This window comes from Lissotriton helveticus, chromosome 5_1 (assembly GCF_964261635.1).
Source record: "Lissotriton helveticus chromosome 5_1, aLisHel1.1, whole genome shotgun sequence".
NCBI lineage: Eukaryota > Metazoa > Chordata > Amphibia > Caudata > Salamandridae > Lissotriton > Lissotriton helveticus.
Window position 1 is genome coordinate 1,910,350,609 of NC_136065.1, and position 23,037 is coordinate 1,910,373,645.

General features: G+C 50.4%; 1 protein-coding gene across 1 annotated transcript in view; it reads left to right on the forward strand.

The window, feature by feature from the left end:
• Nucleotides 1-251: 251 nt before the first annotated feature.
• The window catches only part of LOC144755993 (keratin, type I cytoskeletal 13-like), a 39,356-nt gene continuing 16,570 nt past the window's right edge, over nt 252-23,037 (forward strand). The window contains exons 1-3 of the mRNA XM_078645465.1: nt 252-647; nt 18,574-18,656; nt 20,824-20,980. Of these exons, the coding sequence (XP_078501591.1) occupies nt 471-647; nt 18,574-18,656; nt 20,824-20,980 (417 nt within the window). The 5' untranslated portion in view covers nt 252-470. The remainder of the gene's footprint in view (nt 648-18,573; nt 18,657-20,823; nt 20,981-23,037) is intronic.

The following is a 23,037-nucleotide window of genomic DNA, read 5'->3' on the forward strand; positions in this document are numbered from 1 at the left end:
AGATGCTTGGGGTGCCACCCACCGGGATAGGTATTTAAGGAGGCTCTGGGGCATTTTTCTTTGCACAGCTCAGGTGAGGTATTCGGCTGCCACACTGTACTCTGATAGTTCTTCGACTTATTACCACCATGTCCCAATACTCCGCTATTAGATTCGGTGGTTATCTTGGATATAAAAGTGCCGGGGATCATGCTAGTGATGGGGGCAGCACTGGGGTTGGTGGCAGATCTGCTGGAGGTTTTAGTTCTGGCGGGGGCCTTGGGGCAGGTGGCGCACAAGCGGTTCAGTTTGGCTATGGAGCTGGTGGAAGGTACGGATCTGGTGGGGGGTCCGGGGGTGGCTATGTGGAGGGAGATGAAGGTGGCTTTTTGCAGGGAGGTGGAGGTGGCTTTTTTCAGGGAGGTGGAGGTGGCTTTTTGCAGGGAGGCGGTGATGGCGGCCTCCTCGCTGGGAGCAATGAGAAAGCCACCATGCAGAACCTCAACGACCGCCTGGCCACCTACCTGAATAAGGTGAAGGAGCTGGAGGATGCCAACACTGAGCTGGAGCGCAAGATCCGGGAGTGGTATGAGAAGCACAAACCTACATCAAGCACAGGAGGCGACTACAGTGGCTACTACAAGACCATCGAGGAACTTCAACAAAAGGTAGACAATGCTTTACTCTTCCCTTAAATGTGATTGGAGATTCCCTGCACCACGTGACGCATGAGATCCAATGATATGCAGGATTCTAGTCTGTGCCAGTTTCTATCTGTGTACTGTGTATGCAGCTATTCGACTTTACTCTACCTCAGAAAATGAGCGCGTCCTTTGTGAATGATGAACTTTGAAATATGCATAAAGACGAGGAATGTTTTTTAGCACGTTTGTGAATATGTCTCAAGGAAAGGATTGTTTTATGCTAAAAGCTGAATTGGAGCAGTGCTTCTATAATGTTTTATTTTGGTGGAACTTGTCCACCATTGACGAATATGAGGGTATGATGTCATAAAAGGTTTTCTGACATACTAATGTGCAGTAATTGCCAACAAGATGAAACGGTGCCCCTAATTGGAAATTCACATTTTGGTGACAAAACCTTACGAGAACCCAGTGAAAGAATTTTACAGATTTTGACGCGAGAAGAATAGCGTGATTGTGAATTGTCTATAAGAATTGTCAACAATTTAAATACAAAAATGTTATTGGTTTGATAAAATGTGACTTTTGTCAACAGTGGAATTTCACTCGTACAAAATGACGTGAAAAAGCTAGGCGATTCGGGGTTCCATTTACTGTCTCTCAAAAATGGCTATTTTTGAACCTTTTACCCTTCTTCAACTCGGCTCCATTCTACAGCAAACGTTTGTGGAAAAAACTTGTTATATTTCTAGCAGCCCCAGAGCCGGCCCTTGCTCGAATAGCGCTCTGGGCGAAATAAAGTTGTCGCCCCCTCTGCAGCTGCTGAATAAAATTGGGTAGCAGGGGGGGCGTTTGTGTTCATGGGTCATAGACACTTCAGGGCAACAGGGCCCCCCCACCCCACACTTAGCATGCATCCCGCAAATAACACACTAGACACCAGTGTTAGGTTGGGGAAAAATTGCTGCAGGTTTATTTTATTACATACAACGTTATGTAATCATAGTGGGTTATCTTACGGGCAATCCAAGGGCAGGCCCCATTCTCGCCACCTGCCCACCTGATGAGCCAGGCAGCACCGTTGCGAACCACCAGGTTCTTATGGAAAACATATGGAAAGCACCAGGTCCTTATGGAAAACATAATACTCATGCCCCTTGCGGGGCGTACTAGGCAAAAACCCGGTTGCACAGGCCCACAACCACCCGAAGGACAAATGGGGCGCCGACACGAGTTCCCGGAACCTCCCATGAGGCCCCAGGTCTTAGGCTCTGGCACCCCTATGTGCCCGCTGAGGTCCAGTGCTGAACTTCTCTGCTAGCTCCCCTCGGGCTCCGCCTGCCCAGGGGAGGAGAGAGGCTAGAGAGGGGCGGGGGGAAGCCCTCAGTGTCTAGGGGGCCGCCCTCTTGATGGCCACTGCGTGGCCTCGGGTAGCCGCATAGACACTTCAGGGCAACAGGGCCCCCCCACCCCACTCTTAGCATGCATCCCGCAAATAACACACTAGACACCAGTGTTATGTTGGGGAAAAATTGCAATCCAAGGGCAGGCCGCATTCTCGCCACCCCCGGTTGCACAGGCCCACAACCACCCGAAGGACAAATGGGGCGCCGACACAAGTTCCCGGAACCTCACATGAGGCCCCAGGTCTTAGGCTCTGGCACCCCTATGTGCCCGCTGAGGTCCAGTGCTGAACTTCTCTGCTTCCGGATTGCCCTGTAACTCCGCCACAGCCCGGCCGTCGGCAACCGACGCCGGACGGGCCCCCTACTACTTAGCCTCCTTCCTACCTGCAACCTTTGTACGTATGTCTATCCAATAACCTTTCTCAGTTAGCAGTGCATCCAAAAACCGGACTGCTTCCTGCCAGTCAGAAGAAAGGTCCCTCCCACAAGGGGGGAGAGAACCTATCCCTGCAAAATAGTCCGACTGTTGCCCAGAATATTCTTGCCGGCCAAGGCCACTCAAGCTGACATAGAAGGACTATGTAGCCCCTACGCAGTGCACACTTTATTTACCTAAGACTGAAGGGTTGATACAGCTGAGTTGCCTAGGGATCATACTCTGACCCCCGTGAGAAGTGTGTAGCACACCCTGTCATCTCTAACATAACTGTGAGGTATGCGGCATAGCCTACGTTTTAACGTTAATGCCTGCACCGGCATCACACTTGTTCCAAAGCAAACGGCGTAGAGAGCCCAAGATACTGTCAGTCCGCGCGAGCCGGGGCATTATGTACCCCTGCTGCGCTCGAGCCTCTTACAGTCAACTGCCCACCATGCTTGCTTGATTCCTGTTAAGCAGACCTTATCGCCGGCCAAGGCCCAGGCACAAGTGCCTCAGGGTGAGGCTGTCGTACACAGTGCTTTAGTTCAAACGCTTGTGCTTCTATACTCAAGAATACAGGCGATTGTTGTAGGGATAAATACCAGAGTATTTGATAACTAACTCGTGAGGTGTATCTCCATCATATAAAACCGTATAGAAAGGAAAAACAGCTGGCTCCCCATGCCCTCCTGAGTTTCGCCTGGGGACTGCTTAGTCCGTGCTACCTCTAAGATAGCTTGTCTAAAGTTGACTTACAACCACCCGCGAAAGGGATTGCTTAGACTGGTACATGTTGCCTCCAGGAATTGGAGACATCAAAGATCAGGCCAACAGCTCACATTTGGGAGGGGCTCCATGAGACTAAGGTTACTCCAGTATACACACGAGGCTGTTCTGACACAGGCCAGGGGAGCCCAGCCACACGCAAATGTGTTTGTGACGCCGAGCGTCCCATTCCTGAAAAGAAACCCACTAAGCAGAACCACCCCCCCCCCCCTCTGAGAGAAACAAGCAAAGGGGTGAAAAGTTATCAGACCGAGCAAACAGATTCCCCGCACCAGCTGGGAAAAGTGTGGGGGGCCACTTCCCAATGAGTGCCACAGGCAAAAACGCCCTGACGCCCTGACGGCAAGTAAGTTAAATGTGTAATTTCAGGTGGCCAGGAAAATAATGCACAGCAGTAAAAGCTGCAAAAAGGCTGATAAGCGCCATACCAATAGCTAAATACACAGGAGTAACCAGCATTAATGAACCTCCGTGTACACCTGAGAGAAGACCGCGTGGTGTCCTAGGGGATTACAGGTCCAGGCTGGCCTCCCGTCTGCTCAGGCAAGGACGCCTCACACTCCGTTACTCATGGTGAGGCTGCCAGAGTCAGCATGCTTGGCCCAAGACCGCGCTGCTTGCCGACAGCAGATGCAATAATGCCCAGTCAAGCAGCACAATACCTGACACATGCAATGTTCTATAAGAGTACCCATGGGATATAGTACATGAGCTACCTCTGAACTCCGGGCCCGCATGACTACACAGTAATACTCCCAGGGGTGTAACCTGTTTACCCCACCCCATGGACCTAATGACACCTGGGGGGAACCAAAAGCAGACCCAAAACCTGGCGGGCAGCCCCTAATGAGCTAACCTTACACCGGATGGTGGTTCTGTTGGCCCCCCCAAGGGTAGGGCAGTTCTCCAACTTTGGTCCTGTATTGTAAAGAAAAAACCTCCATTAGAAGCACCGCCCACCTTCAAAAACCAATCTGTAACACAGACGCGGGAAAGGGTGCCGTAGATGCCCCCACGCTACCCCAGGCCCGGTCTGATTGTCGGTTACAAGTACTAGTACTAGTACTAACACCTTACCCTCCCGCAAGGAGATGATTGGGCAAGTGTTTACGTACCTCCAGCGCCTGATGAAGAGGTAAGGTAAAGGCGTGGCCTTCAAACTGACCCAACAGTTCTCCCCCAAAATGACACCTCCAATGATATTACCTGCCCTCACCAATATCTGATGGCAGACCTTGCAATCTGGAGAATTCTACTTGCCTACAGTGTGGAAGTGTCTTCCCAGCGAATTCCTGTTGCAACAGAGTCCGTAAAAATAGTGGAATACTCTTCTACCAGTCTAACGGACTCATAGTAATATGCACCTATTACTAATCTTTTGTCACGCCTGTGTGCTACCTATGCAATGAGATGGTTACCTGCAAAGCACCAGTGACACCCACGCCTACGTAACCTCCGTTCCTGGGTGTGCCTGTCGCCAGCAGTGAGGATTGGGATCACCATGCGGCCCAGGAACCCCTCGAAGAAGTGGACCACATGCCCAGCCAACAACTACCTATAAACAGCATAAGGCTGTTCTCGCAGGGCTCATAATTAGCCAATGATTGATCCTATCAAATTTTTTAAAGGTCCTAGGAGCAACCACATAGGGGAAAGCCAAAGCACGACTTAATGGCTGTTGAAGTGATGGGAGAAAAAAGGCCGGAAGCCGAGGCCAATGTGGAGCCGGCCAGACATGCGCTTGAGCTATTTAGCCACTTATATGCCAAAACTATTCTTAGTACTAATCACAGGGAATTGCCACACCAATCTACAGGGCGCTGACCTTTCCCCTCCTAAGAAGCGATTTAACAGCTGTCAAGAGAACTCAGAGATAATTCTCTTGGGGGGGGCTGGAAATCCGCCACGATTACCCATAGTTACCAGCGCATGTTGCATACAGGAGTGCTAGGCCTGCATGCCTGTCAGCGACCCCAAACACACTTTGCCATGAGGAATTACTGGTGTACAGGTAACAGATGAGGATACCAACCAGGATTATATTACCCATATCTAAAATGCACTATGCTCAGATGGCAAATACTTGCCGAAAGAGTATGGTGCCCTCGACAAACCTATGTGTGGTACAAAATTGGAAGACTATATCTATGGTATGCAAGTGAGCAGTGTTTAGTGCATTCCATAACTCGAGCTCTTAAAAAGAGGATCAGATTAATACTCTGTAAAGCTGGAGGGTATACAAAATATTCTGGGTAGAGGATAGGTCATTGAGACTTGAAGTGTTAGATTAATAGCAGTGGAACCACTCTCACCCTCCAATGCCGACAGTGTGACTGTTTTGCTCAAATTCCTGCTGAAGCTGAAGAATATTCAATATTATCTTGGATATTTTGATCGTGGACATGTCATTTGTTACCTAAATGGCTGATATTATGGTGTAATGGTTGGACAACTTACAGCAAGATACCAGTGGGACATGATATTGCACATAAACGTCAAATTCCCACTATGCCGTGCTCCCAAACAGGACAAGTTGGCGTTCAGGAGACAATGAATTTCGATAAAATTCATGACGGCGCATCCTACCAAATGAATACTGGTGACGTTTAGAGCTTGTGCACTCGCCCCAGTACCTGTAAGCTTGAAAAGGGAGGCACCACCGTTATGAGATGAGACTTTGGAGAAGTAACAGGTATAAGGATTAGCTCAGTCACAGCTGACCCTCCCACTCCGAACATCAGTAGCGCTCTGTCAACCCTCATTCAACCTCGTATTGTGCCTTTCTTATAAATAGCCTGTCCTTTAACCCAGGTGCATGGTAACAATACCAGGACAAGTTATTTGAGCAAACCGGTATTCCCCAACATAAGTACAATGTTGTGGGGAAAGGGATTAGGAAAGCAGTCGTTCGCAACTGGAACTTGGTGCATAGTAGTCTAGTTCCTCATCTGTAATTAAATGACTTTATTACGCTTACCCCATAATAGATGAGATGTGGGGAGAAGGATTGTTCTGCTACAGGTATGACTGCTGCTGCTAAAGGGCAAGTCTGACGAGTCCCATGTATGAGAGCATGAGGAAAAGGGGCTCAGGGTGTGTAGCAGCGTGTTACAGATGACTCTTCATGTAAACTAGTGTTACCGTGGCATTGAGCGCTTTAGCAAATGTAGAGCTTCTGCTACAGCTTACGTTATCTGAACAGGAGAAGAGGAAGATATATTTACCATGATTGCGTATATTATCATTGAAATGCCATCATAAAATGCATTTAGCCATGAGCGCGTCCTGCGTTCCCATTAATAAAGCGAGGCTGCAGTTCAAAACCCCTTTCGCAACGTACTTGGAGGTGGGCCTGCTAAAATCGCCTTACCCAGGAGTTGCTACAACGGACTTTTGTTATGCGGTGTACCAGAAATGCTTGCTGTCGCGTATAAGGCTGGGGCCTAGAATGAACCTTTACCAAAGACACATGTGCACCTTCGAATAGTCCCCCCCCACTCAGTGTCGGGGCATATGTCTTAGATAAGCTAGAAGACCAAAGAAAACATGGGGGGTTGACCATGGGTGCGAGGGCCGAAAGCCGCTCCATGAACCGCGGGGAGCAACTTGAAAATTGGCCAAAGAGAGGATTTGCAGAAAAGCGCCCGAAAGGCAGCAACCCAAAAAGTCCTCACGGCAAGCGCAGCGAGAAAACCCGGCATGCTCCGGGGCGGGATGTAAAGTGGGTCGCATACGTGCCTGGCGGGAAAGCCCTTGCCACCACAGCACATCACCTAAATTATGGTTAGGGAAGGGCGATCATGACGAACCCCCTCCCACCTGGGCGTGAACAATGAATGCTCTCCGAACTGGGCTAATTCTGGCACTTAAAATTGCATTCCAACCATAGTTGTTTATTTATATAGCGCAAAATAGGACCGAAGGTCTTTGCGCGCATAACCCGATCCCCGGTTACCTACCATTCAGGCGCGGGCTAAAAGTGTATGATTTATTTTCACTTCTTGTCGGCATGTTAATAATGGTAGTGATCCTTGAACGGCAGCTGTAGAACTCAGGAGCCACCGTTTACTACCCCTACAAGGTTACCCGAACAAAATCTGTAGACTGCAGCGGGATGCTTCACGGCCCCCGTGGCCAAGGCAGCTCCTCCTCACAGTATGGGTAAAGGAGGCCATGCCAACGTAGCGCACACCCGACCCAGATACTGGACGCGTTTCGATTGTGTCCAAGATGCACCATGCATATGTGATCACAGATAGAGGGAGCAAATACGAAAATTACAACTCAACGGGGACTAATAGAACCATGACTGAAGTACCATGTCGGATTGCGGCGACTGCCGGGCGTACAACCTAAAATTGATCAAAGGTTTACACGCATCTTAACGGTAGCTTCTGATATTGATACCAAGGGTATTACAAGTATGTATCCATCATTAACGAAATTATATCACATGGTAAACAGTGTACCCTGCAGGAAAGACATGACCCTCCGAGTCAGGGTGGAATCGTAGCAGCATGGCTCGACTTTCTCCCTCCTCCCCCTCCTACTTTGCCCCGCATGGGGGTGGGGCGGTCAGGTAATTGCTCCGAGGGAGGGGGGGAGGCGAAGCCCGGACTAAATGCTCTCGCCGGCCAGAACACTGCACTGAGGTGGCTCGCACAGAATATACATGTGCTGGGGGGGGGGGGTCCGAAGGCCATGCATGCTGCACGATGACCACCACTGCTAGTCCCGCAAGCAACCCACACTGCAACGGCTGGCCGTGTACTCTTGGAGTGCGAGGGGGGGCAGGATAGTGTTCCACCCGCTTGGCTAACACCCACCTGGCCCCGGTGAAGTGCCCTGACTCTCGGCGCTGGTGCCGGGATAGCACTGCCGCTTTGCCCACGCCGCTGAATGAAGACTGGCCTCTACCCACGAAAATTAGACGCCAGTAGAATGGGGAGGGGGGTCAAAACCGCCGGTGACTGTGGTCCTGTGGGCCATGGCAGGGCTAGTCTCCCGCTGGCCAACTTGGTAAGGCATCCCAATGTGATGTAGTGTGACGCGCTCGTTCTCCACACAACTACCTCATGTTAACATTTTAAGTGTGGAACAACTTCGAGGTGTAAATCCATGGTCCCCCATGCTGGAGCTTGCCTAGTACGAGGAGCAGTGACACAGTGCCCTCCTGTGGGCTAAACAACAGCGTAGCATCACTTTAGAGAACCCTGCCCCCCCCCCCCGGAGAAGGCCGGGACAAACCAACTGAAAGAAACCGTAAACAATGACGAGGAGCCCAGGCAGAACCAGGCCGATCTTGCTCCCCCCGTATAACCGAACTGCGCTGAAGAAACAGTACGGCATCCTGTCTGCGGTAGTCCCATGGCACTCTGAATGTACCTATGAAACCTGGCAGTCGCATGCAGGCTGCGAGGGAAACTGAGCACTGGTATATGTAGGGGACAACCACCGAAACACTAAGGGGGGCCTCCCCCTTAATTCCATTCATATCATATCCCCTCAGCACCCTTACGTGGTGAGATCAGAGGGGGAGAGAGGGGGACCCGTGGAGGACTCTGCTCAAGCACGAAAATAATAAGCCTCGGTCTAGTGGCAGACACCCGCCCAGCCCCCCACTCCCCCTAATAGGAATGCCCGAACCGGTAGGATCGGCATGCCACACATGAAGACACCGCCGGAGCTTAATTTTTTGTCCCAGCTATGGCGGTGCAAGCAACCTAGGTAGCCTGCACGTGGGTCCTGGCAGCCCTCCCAAGATGGCCACAGGTGGAGGGAGGGGGGCCCGTCGTAAACCTTCGTGCACACCGCAGTCTCGAGCCAGACAAAATTGACCCCGCTATCCGACAACGATGCAAGTGTGTGGACTCAACCCCTACAACAAGCATGCAGTGAAACCATCACCGATCCTGGGACCCCACATACGAAACCCTTTAAAACAATTCACATAAACGCCGAAGCAAAAGGGGGATCGCGGGCCTCCCAGGCCCCAACCCTGCCCAGCACTACCAGTGCGCCCAGACTCCCACAAAGAGCCATGGACAGGAAGGGGGAGAGACTCATGCCTACAGTGCCCACACTCACCGTACAAAACGACGCCAGACCAGATACGGCGCGTCACCAGGACGAGCCACGACATCAGGGCAGCAAAGACAAAATGTGCCCCCCCCGATGAGGACACTACGACGCGTCCGGTGCGGCAAAGCTCCCCTCGGGCTCCGCCTGCCCAGGGGAGGAGAGAGGCTAGAGAGGGGCGGGGGGAAGCCCTCAGTGTCTAGGGGGCCGCCCTCTTGATGGCCACTGCGTGGCCTCGGGCAGCCGCAGTCACACATTAAAGCAGTGACTGGCCTCTGAGCACAAACTACTCGGCATCTCCCCCAAATATTCTGAGTCACTCGCAGCTGTAGCTCAAGCACTCTAGTGCCAAGGTGCTGGTGGTGCGAATGGCGGTGTTTGTGTGTCAGCAGGTCGAGAGAGGGGGGTGGCTAGGGAAGTAAGGGATACATGGCGTTGACCCTTCCAGGTAGGTCGCTCCCCCTCCGCACAGCACCGCCTGTGCCTGTTCTCTCCCTCGCTGCCCCCGTGTCTCTCTGCCCGTTTTTTCCTTCTGCTCCCCTCGCGGCCCGTGTCTCTCTGCCCGTTTTGCCTTCTATTGCTTAGCTGCCCCTATATTTCTGTGACCTTACTGCCCTTTCTTGGGACCTTTCTGCCTCTGTGCCACTCGTTTCCCCGTTTTTTTGTAACCTTTCTGCCCTTTCTTGTGAGCTTTCTGCCTCTGTGCCACTCGTTTCCCCCCATTTTTTGTGACCTTTCTACCCTTTCTTGGGACCTTTCTACCTCCTGTGCCACTCGTTTCCCCCGTTTTTTTGTGACCTTTCTGCCCTTTCTTGTGAGCTTTCTGCCTCTGTGCCACTCGTTTCCCCCCATTTCTTGTGACCTTTCTGCCCTTTCTTGTGACCTTTGTGCCTCTGTGCCACTCGTTTGCCCCAGTTTTTTGTGACCTCTGTGCGCTTTTTTGTGACCTTTGACCCTGCTCGCAGGCCCGTCGCCCCCACGGCGCTGCTCGTCACCTGACTGCCTGGTTCCTTCCTCCCTGCTGCCTCCTTGTTTCCTGGGTTTTACCTCCCCTCTGCCCTGTGCGCCAGTTCCCCCTGCCCCCCGCTGCTCTTGATCCGGCCCTTTCCCGCCGCTGCTTCCCTGCGGCCCCGCCCCCCTGCACACCCATTCGCCTCCCCACTCCCGCCTCTCAGCTGCTCCTCCCTCCCAAGCCACCTTATATGCAGGCCAAAGGCAAGCCGGTCTGCGCCCGTCCGCGCCTGGACCGCACCCAGGGCCAGAACCCCTGGACCCCGTGAACGCCACGACACCAGAATCCACTACGATGCCAGCACCCTCCACGCACTCAATGCCAGCCGAAACCACACCTGCTTCCAGGCCACCCCGAAACGGACGCTTCTCCTGCCAAACCTGCAGCTTCACCTGCGACAGAACCACCAAACCTCCAAGGACTGGACCCAACCACCTCCGCTGCATACTCCTCAACACCCGCTCCGCACGCAAACACGCCGTCGAGCTCTGGGATCTGCTCGAGTCGACACCTCTGCCCAAGACGTGGCCTTCCTGACCGAGACCTGCTGGAACGACTCCTTGGCGCCAGGCATCGCCATAGCCATCCCAGATGGCTACAAGATCACCCACAGGGATCGCGCCAACGGAATCGGAGGAGGAATAGCCATCGTCCACAAGTCCACCCTTAAGGTCGCCACCCACGCAGACGACACCCTCAACACCGCCGAACACCTGCACTTCCGGATCCACACCGACCCCAACACCACCCTACAGACCCCACCGGACCCCGGGCTCAGTTCAGCGACTGCATCGCCAACCTCACCAGCACCCAAGTACTCGCCTCCGCGAACTACATCCTCCTCGGGGACCTGAACTTCCACCTCGAGAACAACAACGACGCCAACTCAGCCACCCTGACCGACAACCTCGCCAACCTCGGCCTAAGACAACTCGTCACCGCATCCACCCACGCCCCCGGCCACGCGCTGGATCCCGTATTCTCCACAGGCTCCCATGTCGCCTTCGACCACACCACCGAACTCCACTGGACCGACCACCGCTGCATCCATTTCACCTTCAAGAAACCAACCACGCACCACCGCACCCAACAGCTGCCTTGCCACTGCTGGAGCAAAGTCACCGAAGATCAGCTGATCACCTCCCTCGCCAAGAACCCACCCACTGACCCCACCAACCCAGACACCGCAGCCCGAAACCTCAGACAGTGTATCAATGACTGCGCAAACACCCTCCCCCCGCTCAAGAAACCCTCCAACAGCCACGACAACAAGAGAGCCACCTGGTTCGCCGTCGAGCTCCAGACCTCTAAATGCGCATGCCGGAAACTGGAGAAGACATTGCTCCACGAACGCACACCGGACAACCACGCAGCCCAGAAGGACACCACCCGCAGACACCACCACCTCATCAGATTAGCCAAGATATCCTCCTTCAAAGACCGCTTGGATAACAAGACACACGACAGCAAAGAGCTCTTCAGCATCGTAAAGGAACTCTCCAACCCCGGCACCAACGCCAACGACATCCCGCCCTCACAAGAACTGCGCGACTCACTAGCCATCTTCTTACACCGCAAGATTGCTGACATCCACGACAGCTTCAACACCACGATCGCCCCGACTACGCCAGACTCCACCTCCCCTGTGAACACCACCAGCGGCAACCGGCTGACCTCCTGGTTCAACATCAACGACAATGAGACACGCAAGGTCATGAACACCATCCACTCAGGATCTCCGTCTGACCCGAGCCCACACAACGTATTCAACAAAGCAAACGCAGCCATCGCACCCCAACTACGAAAGGTCATCAACATATCCTTTGAAACAGCAACATTCCCGAAAAGCTGGAAGCACGCCGAAATCAACACCCTCCTCAAGAAGCCCAAAGCGGACCCCAAGGACCTCAAGAACTTCCGGCCCATCTCCCTGCTCCCGTTCCCGGCAAGGGTCATCGAGAAAATCGTTAACATGCAACTGTCCCACCACCTGGAAGACAACAACATCTTGGACCCGTCCCAGTCCGGATTCAGACGAAACCACAGCACCGAGACAGCCCTCATCGCCGCCACAGATGACATCAGGCGCCAACTAGACAACGGCGAAACATCAGCCCTCATCTTCCTGGACCTGTCAGCTGCCTTCGACACGGTCGGCAATCACACTCTAAAGACGCCTCCTAGAAGCTGGAATCCAAGTGAAGGCTCTTGACTGGACCACGTCATTCCTCTCCGGCAGAAGCCAGAGCGTCTGCCTCCCACCCTTCCGATCCGAAGCCACCAACATCATCTGCGGCGTCCCCCAGATCTCATCCCTCAGCCTAACGCTGTTCAATGTCTACATGGCCCCCCTCGCACAAGTGGCCTGCCATCACGACCTCAACATCATCTCCTACGCTGACGACACCCAGTTCATCCTCTCCCTCACCAAGGACCCACACACCGCCAAAACCAACCTCCACGAGGGAATGAAGGCTGTCGCCAACTGAATGAGGAGCAGCCATCTGAAGCTGAACTCGGACAAGACGGAGGTCTTCATCCTCGGACCCACACCCTCAGCCTGGGACGACTCCTGGTGGCCGACCATACTGGGAACAGCACCAACACCCACTGACCGTGCACGCAATCTAGGATTCATCCTCGACTCCTCCCTCTCCATGTCTAAGCAGGTCAACGCCATCTCCTCCTCCTGCTACAACACCCTCCGCATGCTCCGCAGGATCTACAAGTGGATCCCGACCGGAACAAGAAGAACGGTGACACCGGCCCTCGTCAGCAGCAGACTGGACTATGGCAAAGCACACTACACAGGAATCCCAGCCAAACACCTAAGACGACTACAACATATCCAAAATGCCTCCGTCCGACTGATCGTCAGTGTCCCCCACCGCACCCACATCACCCCCACCTGAGAGACCTACACTGGCTCCCCATCGACAAGAGGAGCCCCTTCAAGCTCCTCACCCACGCACACAAAGCACTCCACAACGCCGGACTAGCCTACCTGAACAGCAGACTCAGCTTCCACATCCCCACCCGCCAGCTCCGCTCTGCCAGCCTCGCCCTCGCCGCTGTCCCCCGCATCCAACGAATGACCTCCGGCGGCAGATCCTTCTCCTACCTCGCTGCCAAGACCTAGAACACCCTCCCTACCCACATACGGGAGACCCAAGACCTACTCGCCTTCAGAAGACTCCTAAAGACCTGGCTCTTTCAGCAGTAGCAGCAGCCCCTCTCCCCTCAGCGCCTTGGGACCCTCACTGGTAAGTAGCGTGCTTTACAAGTACCCCTATTGATTGATTGATTGATTGATTGATTGGTGTTCAAAATGTCAACTGCAGCAAGTAAAAAAATTATTAAAAAGACTAAGAACAGTTTAGTCTCATCCATTGGAGTCAAGTAAGAGAGGCGCTGCTGTCTGCAGGACTTTAATGCAGACAGCTCTCTGCGCCCCTCTGAAGATTTGCGCCCTGAGCCATGGCCCAGCTCGCTCATGCCATAAGCCGGCCCTGATATTCACCCATTAACCGCCAACCATCATTCTTTTGCAGTTCTCATGGCACAGGAGACCCAGCTAACGCGGCGGGAAAAAGTAGAAGCGTTGCTTACCTTGGGTGACGTCACAGGGGTGTTTCATCTCGTCGGTTGATTACTGTTGCGACGTCACTCCAGTGAATAACCAAATTCCAATCTGGTTGTTCTTGCTAAAGGCTTCAGGTGGGAGCCATGTACAACAATAATAAGTGATAACAGCACTTTGCATGCTGGGGCTAAACACTTCATTTTGTCTCATTAAACGTTTGGCCTATAAATCCCAGCATGCAAAGTGCCCTTGGCTAGAAAGTCACCACTAACTAGGATTGTGGCTGTTCATGCTATAACATCTTGAGTTGCTTTATGGCGAGTGTGTGCTCAGTTGTGGCTCTGTGGTATATACAGTATTGATTCTTCCATCCATTATAAAGTCAGGATATCACTTTGCAAAATGCCCTGACAAAACAGAACTCACACCAGACACTGGACATTTGAAATCTACGACCCCATTTCTCAGAAGTGTACATAATATACAGCTGCCAAGTTTACAAGGTTGTTACAGTCAGCTACTGTAACCCAGGTAGTTACTTTGGATTCTGGGACTTGTACTCTTGGTTTTGTAATGGCAGAAACCCGACTACAAGAACCTAGTCTACAGCAGGTAGTAAGTCATTCTGGAAGGGCTGGGGGAGTAGTTCATATGACCGTGAGGCACTGATGTGTCTAGATAAGTGTTTCCCAAACTGTGAAGATTTAAGTTGCGCAGAGTTTTAGTGGGTTGTGAAAGTCCAAGGAAAACATTAAGATGTCCGTCAAATTCGGTATTAACCTTTTCACATTTGCTGCTTCAAAGACAGGTCAAATGCCAGTCTCTGTATATTGATAAATAGCTGCATTTCTTTTTTGCAAGGGGGTTAGTGTTTACAAACTCCTCTCACTAAGCAGTCAGAGAATGAAAAGTAAGGTGAATTATGTCACAATCTGTTACATAATTCCCTTTATTGGTGTGAAAGGGAAGGCTGTATAATGTGCGTTTTTTAGGTCTCGCGCCGAGCGTTGCAGTGCGCAGCATTGTGGTGCAGGGCAAGACATTTAGTACCTGAAAAAAAGGGGTTTCAGCACTGACCTAGGAATCGCAAACGCTTGTGCATGTGCTTTTCCTTTTGTGCGACGCGATTGGCCTTTGCGTGCGTCTGTTTATAAAAGATTGCACGCAGTTGGCCAAAGGCGGGCGCATTGCTCCGCCCATGGCCTATTGGTGTCTACTACGCACTTGGTGCACGTAATAGACACCAAGAGGCCATGTGGTTTCAATTAGCGTGCCGAGACACAGGCGCGATAATTGAAACCGCGGCTCGTTTTAACAATCTCTGCAGAGGGATCGAAACCGCAAGTGGTGGACAGTTTGCCGCCCTCTGTAATTAATGCGTGATAAAGTCCGCTCCTCTGCATAAACTTCTGCTGCTCGGGTCAAACCTGGAGAAATTTGGTGGTGGTAAAATGGTCTAGTAAATACTGTGCGATTAGTTGAGAAAAGCACCAATATTTGCATGTTATGTCCTATTCTTTAGGTAAAAATTGTGGTGTTTACAATACCCAATGAATTCTAAGTCCCGGGGTATTAGATCTCATCGGGTGCAATAAATATTGCATCGCCACTTAGGCTCTCGTGAGGGAGGCCTTAGTAAAAGTCGATTTTAACCGCCAGTAAAACAGGCTGGGGCAGCTGTCCCGTGTGCTTTGTGGTGTTTGAAAGCTTTGCACATCCCCAGCTGCAAGCGGTAGCCTGAGCCTCCCTGGGCGGCTGCAGGTCGGTCAGAGATGGGGGCGAGGCCTGCAGACCCCCGGCCCCTCAGCACTGACACTCCCAACTCTCTCGCCTACCACCATTCTTCTCGGTTTCCGCTACCTATATGTAGTACCGCCCACACTCAGCTCCCAGTACTGCCAGCCCCCCTGCACCACTTTCGTAGAGGCAAAGACTAAACCAGCAGTACTATCTCCCTGAACTGCCCCCTCTCATCCAAGGTTAGACCCTCTGGTACTCAACTCGTGTATTTACTCTCTCCTCACCTCTGACTTATAGAACATTATAAAACCCTCAAAGCTACCCACACCACGAACCCACACCCTGCCCAGCTGTGACCTGCAACCTTGGCACGCACCCCCTCATTTAAAAATCCCAATACTGCCCCCCGCCGCCCCCTGCACTGTGACCTTCCAGAGCCCCTCTTCCACCACGGTCCACGGACTCCCACAGGATGGCGACGTGGGCTGCTTCACCCTCTCTGCCCGTACCTGGGTCCCCCGCTTGTTGCCCCTCCCATTCTCCCCGCCGCCCATCCTAGGCCTCTCCATTGCCGCAACAGAGGAGGGGGTCTCAGGATACTTCATACCGAGGACCAGGTCTCAGAGCGACCCCAGCTTCCTCCATCTTGTCACTACCTCCGAGTCCAGGAACAGCCCAGGCAAGGCTTGCCTGCATGCGGCACAAGGTGTGGGCGTCAGTGTGTTGGGCCAGCACCCGGGGTAACTGTGCGGGAGAAGTGCGCATGTTTATTCACAGGTTCAGGGGCAAGATCGTCGTGCCACAGATCACTATGCAGGGTAAGCGCGCCGTTCGGTGCCCTGTACCCATCTATAGTCAGCCTCCGGCATCAATGTGCTGGGTGGCGTCTATGATCAGTCTCTGTCATCAGTGGGCAGGATAAGTGTATAGGCTCAGTCCCTGTGAACATTGTGCAAGATAAGTGTGCAGATAATGCCATGCATCAAGGTGCTGGTTCAGGGCCCTGCACCAATGTGCATTGTCAGTGACTGACACCACTATGCAGTATAGGCGTGTGTGGTCAGAATAAGGATGCAGCTTCACTCCCTGGAATCAGTGTGCATGATAGATGTGTAGGTAATGCCATGAATCACTGTGTGGGATAAGCATGCTAGTTTGTGGCCTTGCACCAATGTGCAGATCAGTCTCTGGCATTAACGTGCAGTATGAACACATGGGGACAGTCTCTGGGATCAGTGATCAGGATAAGTGTGCAGATAGGTGTACAATGGGTCATTGTGTGGAGTAATGAGTGTGCAGGTTCATGGCCTTGCACCAATGTGTGTGATCAGTCCCTGGCATCAATGTGCTGTATAAACACACAGGGACAGTCTCTTGGATCATTGATCAGGATAAGTGCGCAGGTTCAGTTCCTGGAATCAGTGTACGTGATAAGTGTGCAGGTTCAGTCCCTGGAATCAGTGTGCAAGATAAGTGTGCAGGTTCAGTCCCTGTAATCAGTGTACGTGATAAGTGTGCAGGTTCAGTCCCTGGAATCAGTGTGCAAGATAAGTGTGCAGGTTCAGTCCCTGTAATCAGTGTACGTGATAAGTGTGCAGGTTAAGTCCCTGGAATCAGTGTACGTGATAAGTGTGCAGGTTCAGTCCCTGGATTCGGTGTGCAAGATAAGTGTGCAGGTTCATTCCCTGTAATCAGTGTGCAGGTTCATTCCCTGGAATCAGTGCCAACAGCTCAAACATTTAAAATGCAAGACCTATTGCATTGCAAATGCTTGTTTGTAATTTACAACAACAAAATGTAAATACCTGTGAATGAAGTGTACAGATTTATCAGTTCGGAAAGCAAAAATGAGGCACATTTTTTTTGTAATTCTGAAGTGTGTTTGAAAAACACACTTCAGACCAAGACTCTTTACTTGGTGAATCGCAAGTGATAATATTCACTGAAACCTGATTTTCATACATTACGGTTCGTGTACAATATAGAAACCAGCTGTGCCCTCATGCAGTGGTGAATAAGACGGAAGGATGTGGTACTGAAGCTACTGAAGAATACTTGTATAACCCGTCAAACAACAGGGAAACTGACAAGGAACTCGGTGTCACGTCGATGTTACTATCTGGGATTTATGTAGCGCCCATTCTCCCATTAGTATAGCTTCACAGCGCTTCCGGAGTAATTTTGACACATTCATAATATTATATCTCCATTCACAGGTATACAGCATTTTCGAGGGTTTCTTTTTACAATAATTATTTTTAGGTATGTTAGTTCTTCATTTCAAGTGAGCCAAACTGCAACTCCCAGAAGGCATTGAGAAGTTAGCTGAATGTCCTGGAGTGAAATCTGGGTGTCTCCGTGACATGGAGTCATCTGGAATATTTCACTTTCAGGTGCCCCTGGCACTGTAACCACCAGCACTTAGCATTTCCGGATGTACAGCCCCACAGATATGATGGGAGAAAGCAACCCTACCCACAGTGCAATGCCCGCAGATTTAAAGATGGCGGGCGCACACGTGACGTGGGGCCACTTGGCATCATTGCAGATGTGCCCTTGGCTATGGAGAAGACAGCGAATAACCCAACAGAAGGAATATCTCTTAAAAAGGCCAGTAGGGCTGGGGAGGATTCAGTCACGCCAGGGCCAGGGACGCTTCTCCTTTGGCTGCTGTATTGTGGCCTAAGCTAGAACAGGAAAAAAGTCAAGCCCTGGAAAGGAAAGGCACGTTGGCATAAAAAGCAAGGACTGCTTGAAGGGGGCACATGCTGGCATCTATTCTTACATGCTGGCTCCCAGTAATCCTCGTTTCTCCCTTTAGATTGGCAAGCAGAGGTGCACACAGTACAAGAAGGGCTCCCATGCCCAGAGATGCCAGCACATGTCTGTCTGATCTCAGCCTCACACAGTCTTTTGCTTCCTAGATTTTGGCCGCCACTTTGGACAACGGCAAGGTTATTCTGACTCTTGACAACGCCAGGCTGGCTGCGGATGATTTTAAAATGAAGTAAGTGTTGTTTTTCCCAGCTAAAAAAATGTAGTGCATTATTTAGAAACTTGTTTTCTACGTTTGATGTCCATTGTGATTTTGCGATAAAGCAAGATCTTGTGTAAGCACAAGAAATTACACATCAGTACAAAGTTATGATTATTACATTTTGCTGAGCAATATCCATTTCTATTTTTTTATTTGCCTGGGACTGAGCTTGAAGGGTGGGCTTGAGTCACTGTCGCTCTTCTATTCCCCTCCAGACCTGGGGTTGACTGTAAACACGCCATGCTGCACAACTCATGCCCTGCCTCATACCAGACCCAGTATGACATCATCATTCAGATGACATCTGTGCCTGAGCTTGGGCGGGGCCTGGACAACCGACAGCACAGACAGGGGATTTGATCAGGAATGCTGCTTGTTGTACAATGTGAGAGTCCCAGTGGGCGGAAAAAACAGCGGGTGGAGACCAATGGCTACCACCAGCACAAATTAGCTACTAACCAAGGCCAGTAATGTTTGACTGGCTAGACTGTCCAACCAGTAGGAAGAGAAAATGTTTAATTGAGGGTGTTGTTGTAGCTTACCTTTGTTGTTTTCTGCCTCCTATGGCAGGAAAGCCTGATGTAGCATCTTGTCTGAGAAACAATTATCTCATCTGGATTGTTGGGTTAGGAGAATTGCTGGGGTAGTCACGTGGAAGATGTGTGCCCTGCTGTGTGTTGGTGGTGCTGCCTTCTAGGACTTAATGAAAATTAAACATTTGAAGGAGCCATTGCTTTGTCTGGCTCCTTCAAAAAGGAGATTGCACCTGGAGTCTGAATAGGGGAACCTCTCTCCTGCCCACTCCTCTTAAGGAAGACACTGTTATGCTTCTGTTACAAATAAGATGAATTGTTGCAAGTTATAGATGTAGGTTTATTTAGTTTAGTTTCAGGTAAAGTCCTGCCAGGAGCAGCATCCTTGCTGCTCAGCCCATCCACTCCAACTCCATCGGCACTAGTTAAACAGATCCAAGGGTTGCCTGCAGGCGGTCAGATGTAGTAGACAGAGGTGGGCCTACCAGGCGTTCTTCTTCATTTCCAGCTTCAGTTTCTTGTACTCTTAGTTTCTCAGTAGGTTATTCTTGGTACCTCAGTTTCTCTCAGCAAATCTTCTTTTTCAATTCGCCTTTCACACGTAGGTTCATTCTTAAATCATCACCAGTGTTACAAATATGATGGCTCCTTGTAAGTTATAGATGTAGCTTTATTCAGGTTAGTTACTGGTAACGCCCCACCAAGAGCAACATCCTTGCTGCTCAGCCCAGCATCCTTTCTGCTCCTGGTGGGGCCTACCTGTAACCTGATATAAACCTAACAAACCTACATCTTTTATAACCTGCGAGTATCGATCCTTGATTACAACAGGTTCTAACCGTCTTCACTGGATCTTTGAGGCAAGCGAATACGGAGTCAGCAGAGGTAAGTTACCACTTGTAACTTGGCTGACTTTTGCCTGGTGTGAGTCACCAGCACTGGGGTATCAGTGCATCTCAAATTCGAGGTTGGCATGCTGGGTAAACTTCACTCAAGTAAATAGTGCGGAGAGGAGACAGTGAGAACCCCACATCCCAGATGTTCCCTGGAAGAAAGGAAGAGTTAAGTGCACTCCATTAATGTGCTGTTTGTGGTCAAAGGGCATAGAGAAGTCTGAAGACAGACTGAATCAGTGTTTGAGTGAGCCTGTACTTGGGATGCAATTCTAGGCATTAAACGGTGGATCTAGGCAGTGAATGGACAATGTTTTGGACCAATGGTCCTATGGTAACCACTGGACTCAAAATGTCCCTGCCTAGACAGCAAGCACTTAAGTCAGGAGGAGCTAGGCTACTTGTGATGTAAGTATTTGTAATCCCTCCTTTGTGTGATTAGAACATACCATTCTTGTGGAACAATTCGAAATCGTTTACTTCTTCCTAGAACTTAACCAGGACATGGTGTATCCTTGGGTAATTGATGTTTGCGTTGTTGGCACCCCGCTAGCACACCTCTATATATGTGTAGGCCTCAGTGTGAGGGTTGAGTTCCTTCAGTAGAAACTTACTGCTGATTCTTGCTGCTATTGTCTGTGGCCTCAGTGAGTCAATCATTCCAGCCTAGCTGAGCCCTCAGCCCCTCTCTCTCTCCAAATATTGTTCCAGGTATGAGAATGAGCTGATACTTCGCCAGAGTGTTGAGGCTGACATCAACGGGCTTCGCCGAGTCCTGGACGAGCTGACCCTGGCCAAATCTGACCTGGAGTCACAGATTGAGAGTCTGACGGAGGAGCTGGCGGCACTCAAGAAGAACCACGAAGACGTAAGACCATTTCAGTTTTGATTAGTCCTGTTAGTTCATGACTGCCACCATGAAGGCCTACATTTGCTTTAAATGTTTTTAGACAACTACTGTTTATGTAGATGACTTCCACTGAGATCCGTATTAGGCAAACGTATTGCATGAGCCAGGTCAAGTCAGACAAGCTTTATTCGACGATTGTCATAAAAGCAAACAGTACATACAAATAGAGTTTAGACATATAAATAAAATTGTACAAATTTTTTAAAAATTGTGAATATTTACATGTAAAACCCATAAATTCATTATGCAATTAAGACCATTACAGCTATGGAATTAAATAAGTACATACACAATTAAAATTTGATTTCGGTACAGTGAATACATATTAGTCTTTGAGCATTCTACTTCTGATAACCCAGGCCCAGGCCAAGTATTTTGCCACAGCTATACAAACTACCATATCAGTACAGGAACGGATAATACGAACTGCCACCGACCCCCGGTCGGTACCCATTAACCTGCACATTGGGCGAAGCCACATCCTCGGGGGCTCGATGTACACTGGGCATTCGAATAGCAGGTGTCCAATGGTTTCCGGGCGAGCTAAACATGATGGACAAACAGTCGTAGCCCCCGGAGACCACCTACTAGTGAATGCCCCTTCTGGTAGGCTCCCAATCCTCAGTTGGAAATATAATTTACGATCAAGAGGTTTTAAGATAGCATCCCAAAAGGCTTCCAATTTTGGGACATCCTTAATATCCAAAAACATTCCGGTCAAAGACCCAGGGTCAATAGACCTATAAGCCCCTGAGGCCACAAACTGCCAATAAAGGGTCTTTAAAATCATTTTGGGCGGGAACCTTGAATTTGTAGGATCCTCCCACAGATTCCGTAAACGCATGCTAGTCAAGAGGCCCCGAATATGCTCTAACCCCTTGATCTTATGAAAGATGTCCCTACTAATAATATCAAGCAGGCCCCTTGCAAAAATCTCAAGTTCCGGCGTGGTCCAGATCCTCCTCCAGTATAGAACTGGACGAAAGGATGCTATGAGCGCTATTGGGGATAACCCTGGATCATAATAGAGGGGATTCATAGGGGTACTCTGTGATAGTTTTATTAAGTTCCTTAAAAAGGAATTTTCAGAGATTGACATCCCCCTGAGGCTTTCGCATCCCCACATTTCAACCCCATATAGAGCGGAGCTGACTGCTTTACCATTATAGACCGCCAGTACCGGAGCTATTGGCTTGGTAAGCGACTTCTGATGTTCGAGGCACAAGGCTCCAGTTAACTGCCTATGTCTTAGAGTGGCCAATTCAATTTGTTGTTTCCAAGACAAATTGCGGTCTATACAAACACCCAAATAGGTAAAGGCTTGGACCCTTTCCAGAGGACACTGATTCATGTTCACAGTACCCTTAAAAGATTTAGAAGCATTAAAAGTCATAAACTTTGATTTCTGTGCGTCTACTTCTAAACCCCGAGCGGTACAAAAATCTTCAAAAAGCTTCAAGCCTTTTTGAAGCCCGCTAGGAGTTTTTGAAACTAAAAGACAATCGTCGGCAAACATTAAAATAGGGACTTTTGCTCCAGCAAGAATCGGTGCATCAATATTGGAGTCAATTAAAATCTTTGCCACATCATTAATATATAAGGAAAATAGTGTTGGCGCCAGGACATAGCCCTGGTGTACTCCAGTTTCCACTGGGAACTGCGGCGTAACATTCCCAGGACTCCCCCCCTGATTTGCACATAGTTTTTTTACCAACGATAAGTGGGGCCCTGGCAAACCCATGCCGCTAAGGACACTCCATAAGGTGGAACGAGGAACCAGGTCAAATGCCGCTCTTAAATCTATAAAAGCGGCATATAAACTTCCATGTCCAATCAGCACGGTCTTCCAGTACAGCATAGCAAAATGCAGCACCTGGTCGACCGTGCTGATTGAAGTTCTAAAACCTGCCTCAAGTGGGATAAGATCTTTTTGTTACATTCCCAATCAAGAATTTTATTTAGAACCAGCCTGCCAAATATTTCTTGGGAGGTGTCAATCAGGCTGATTGGGTGAT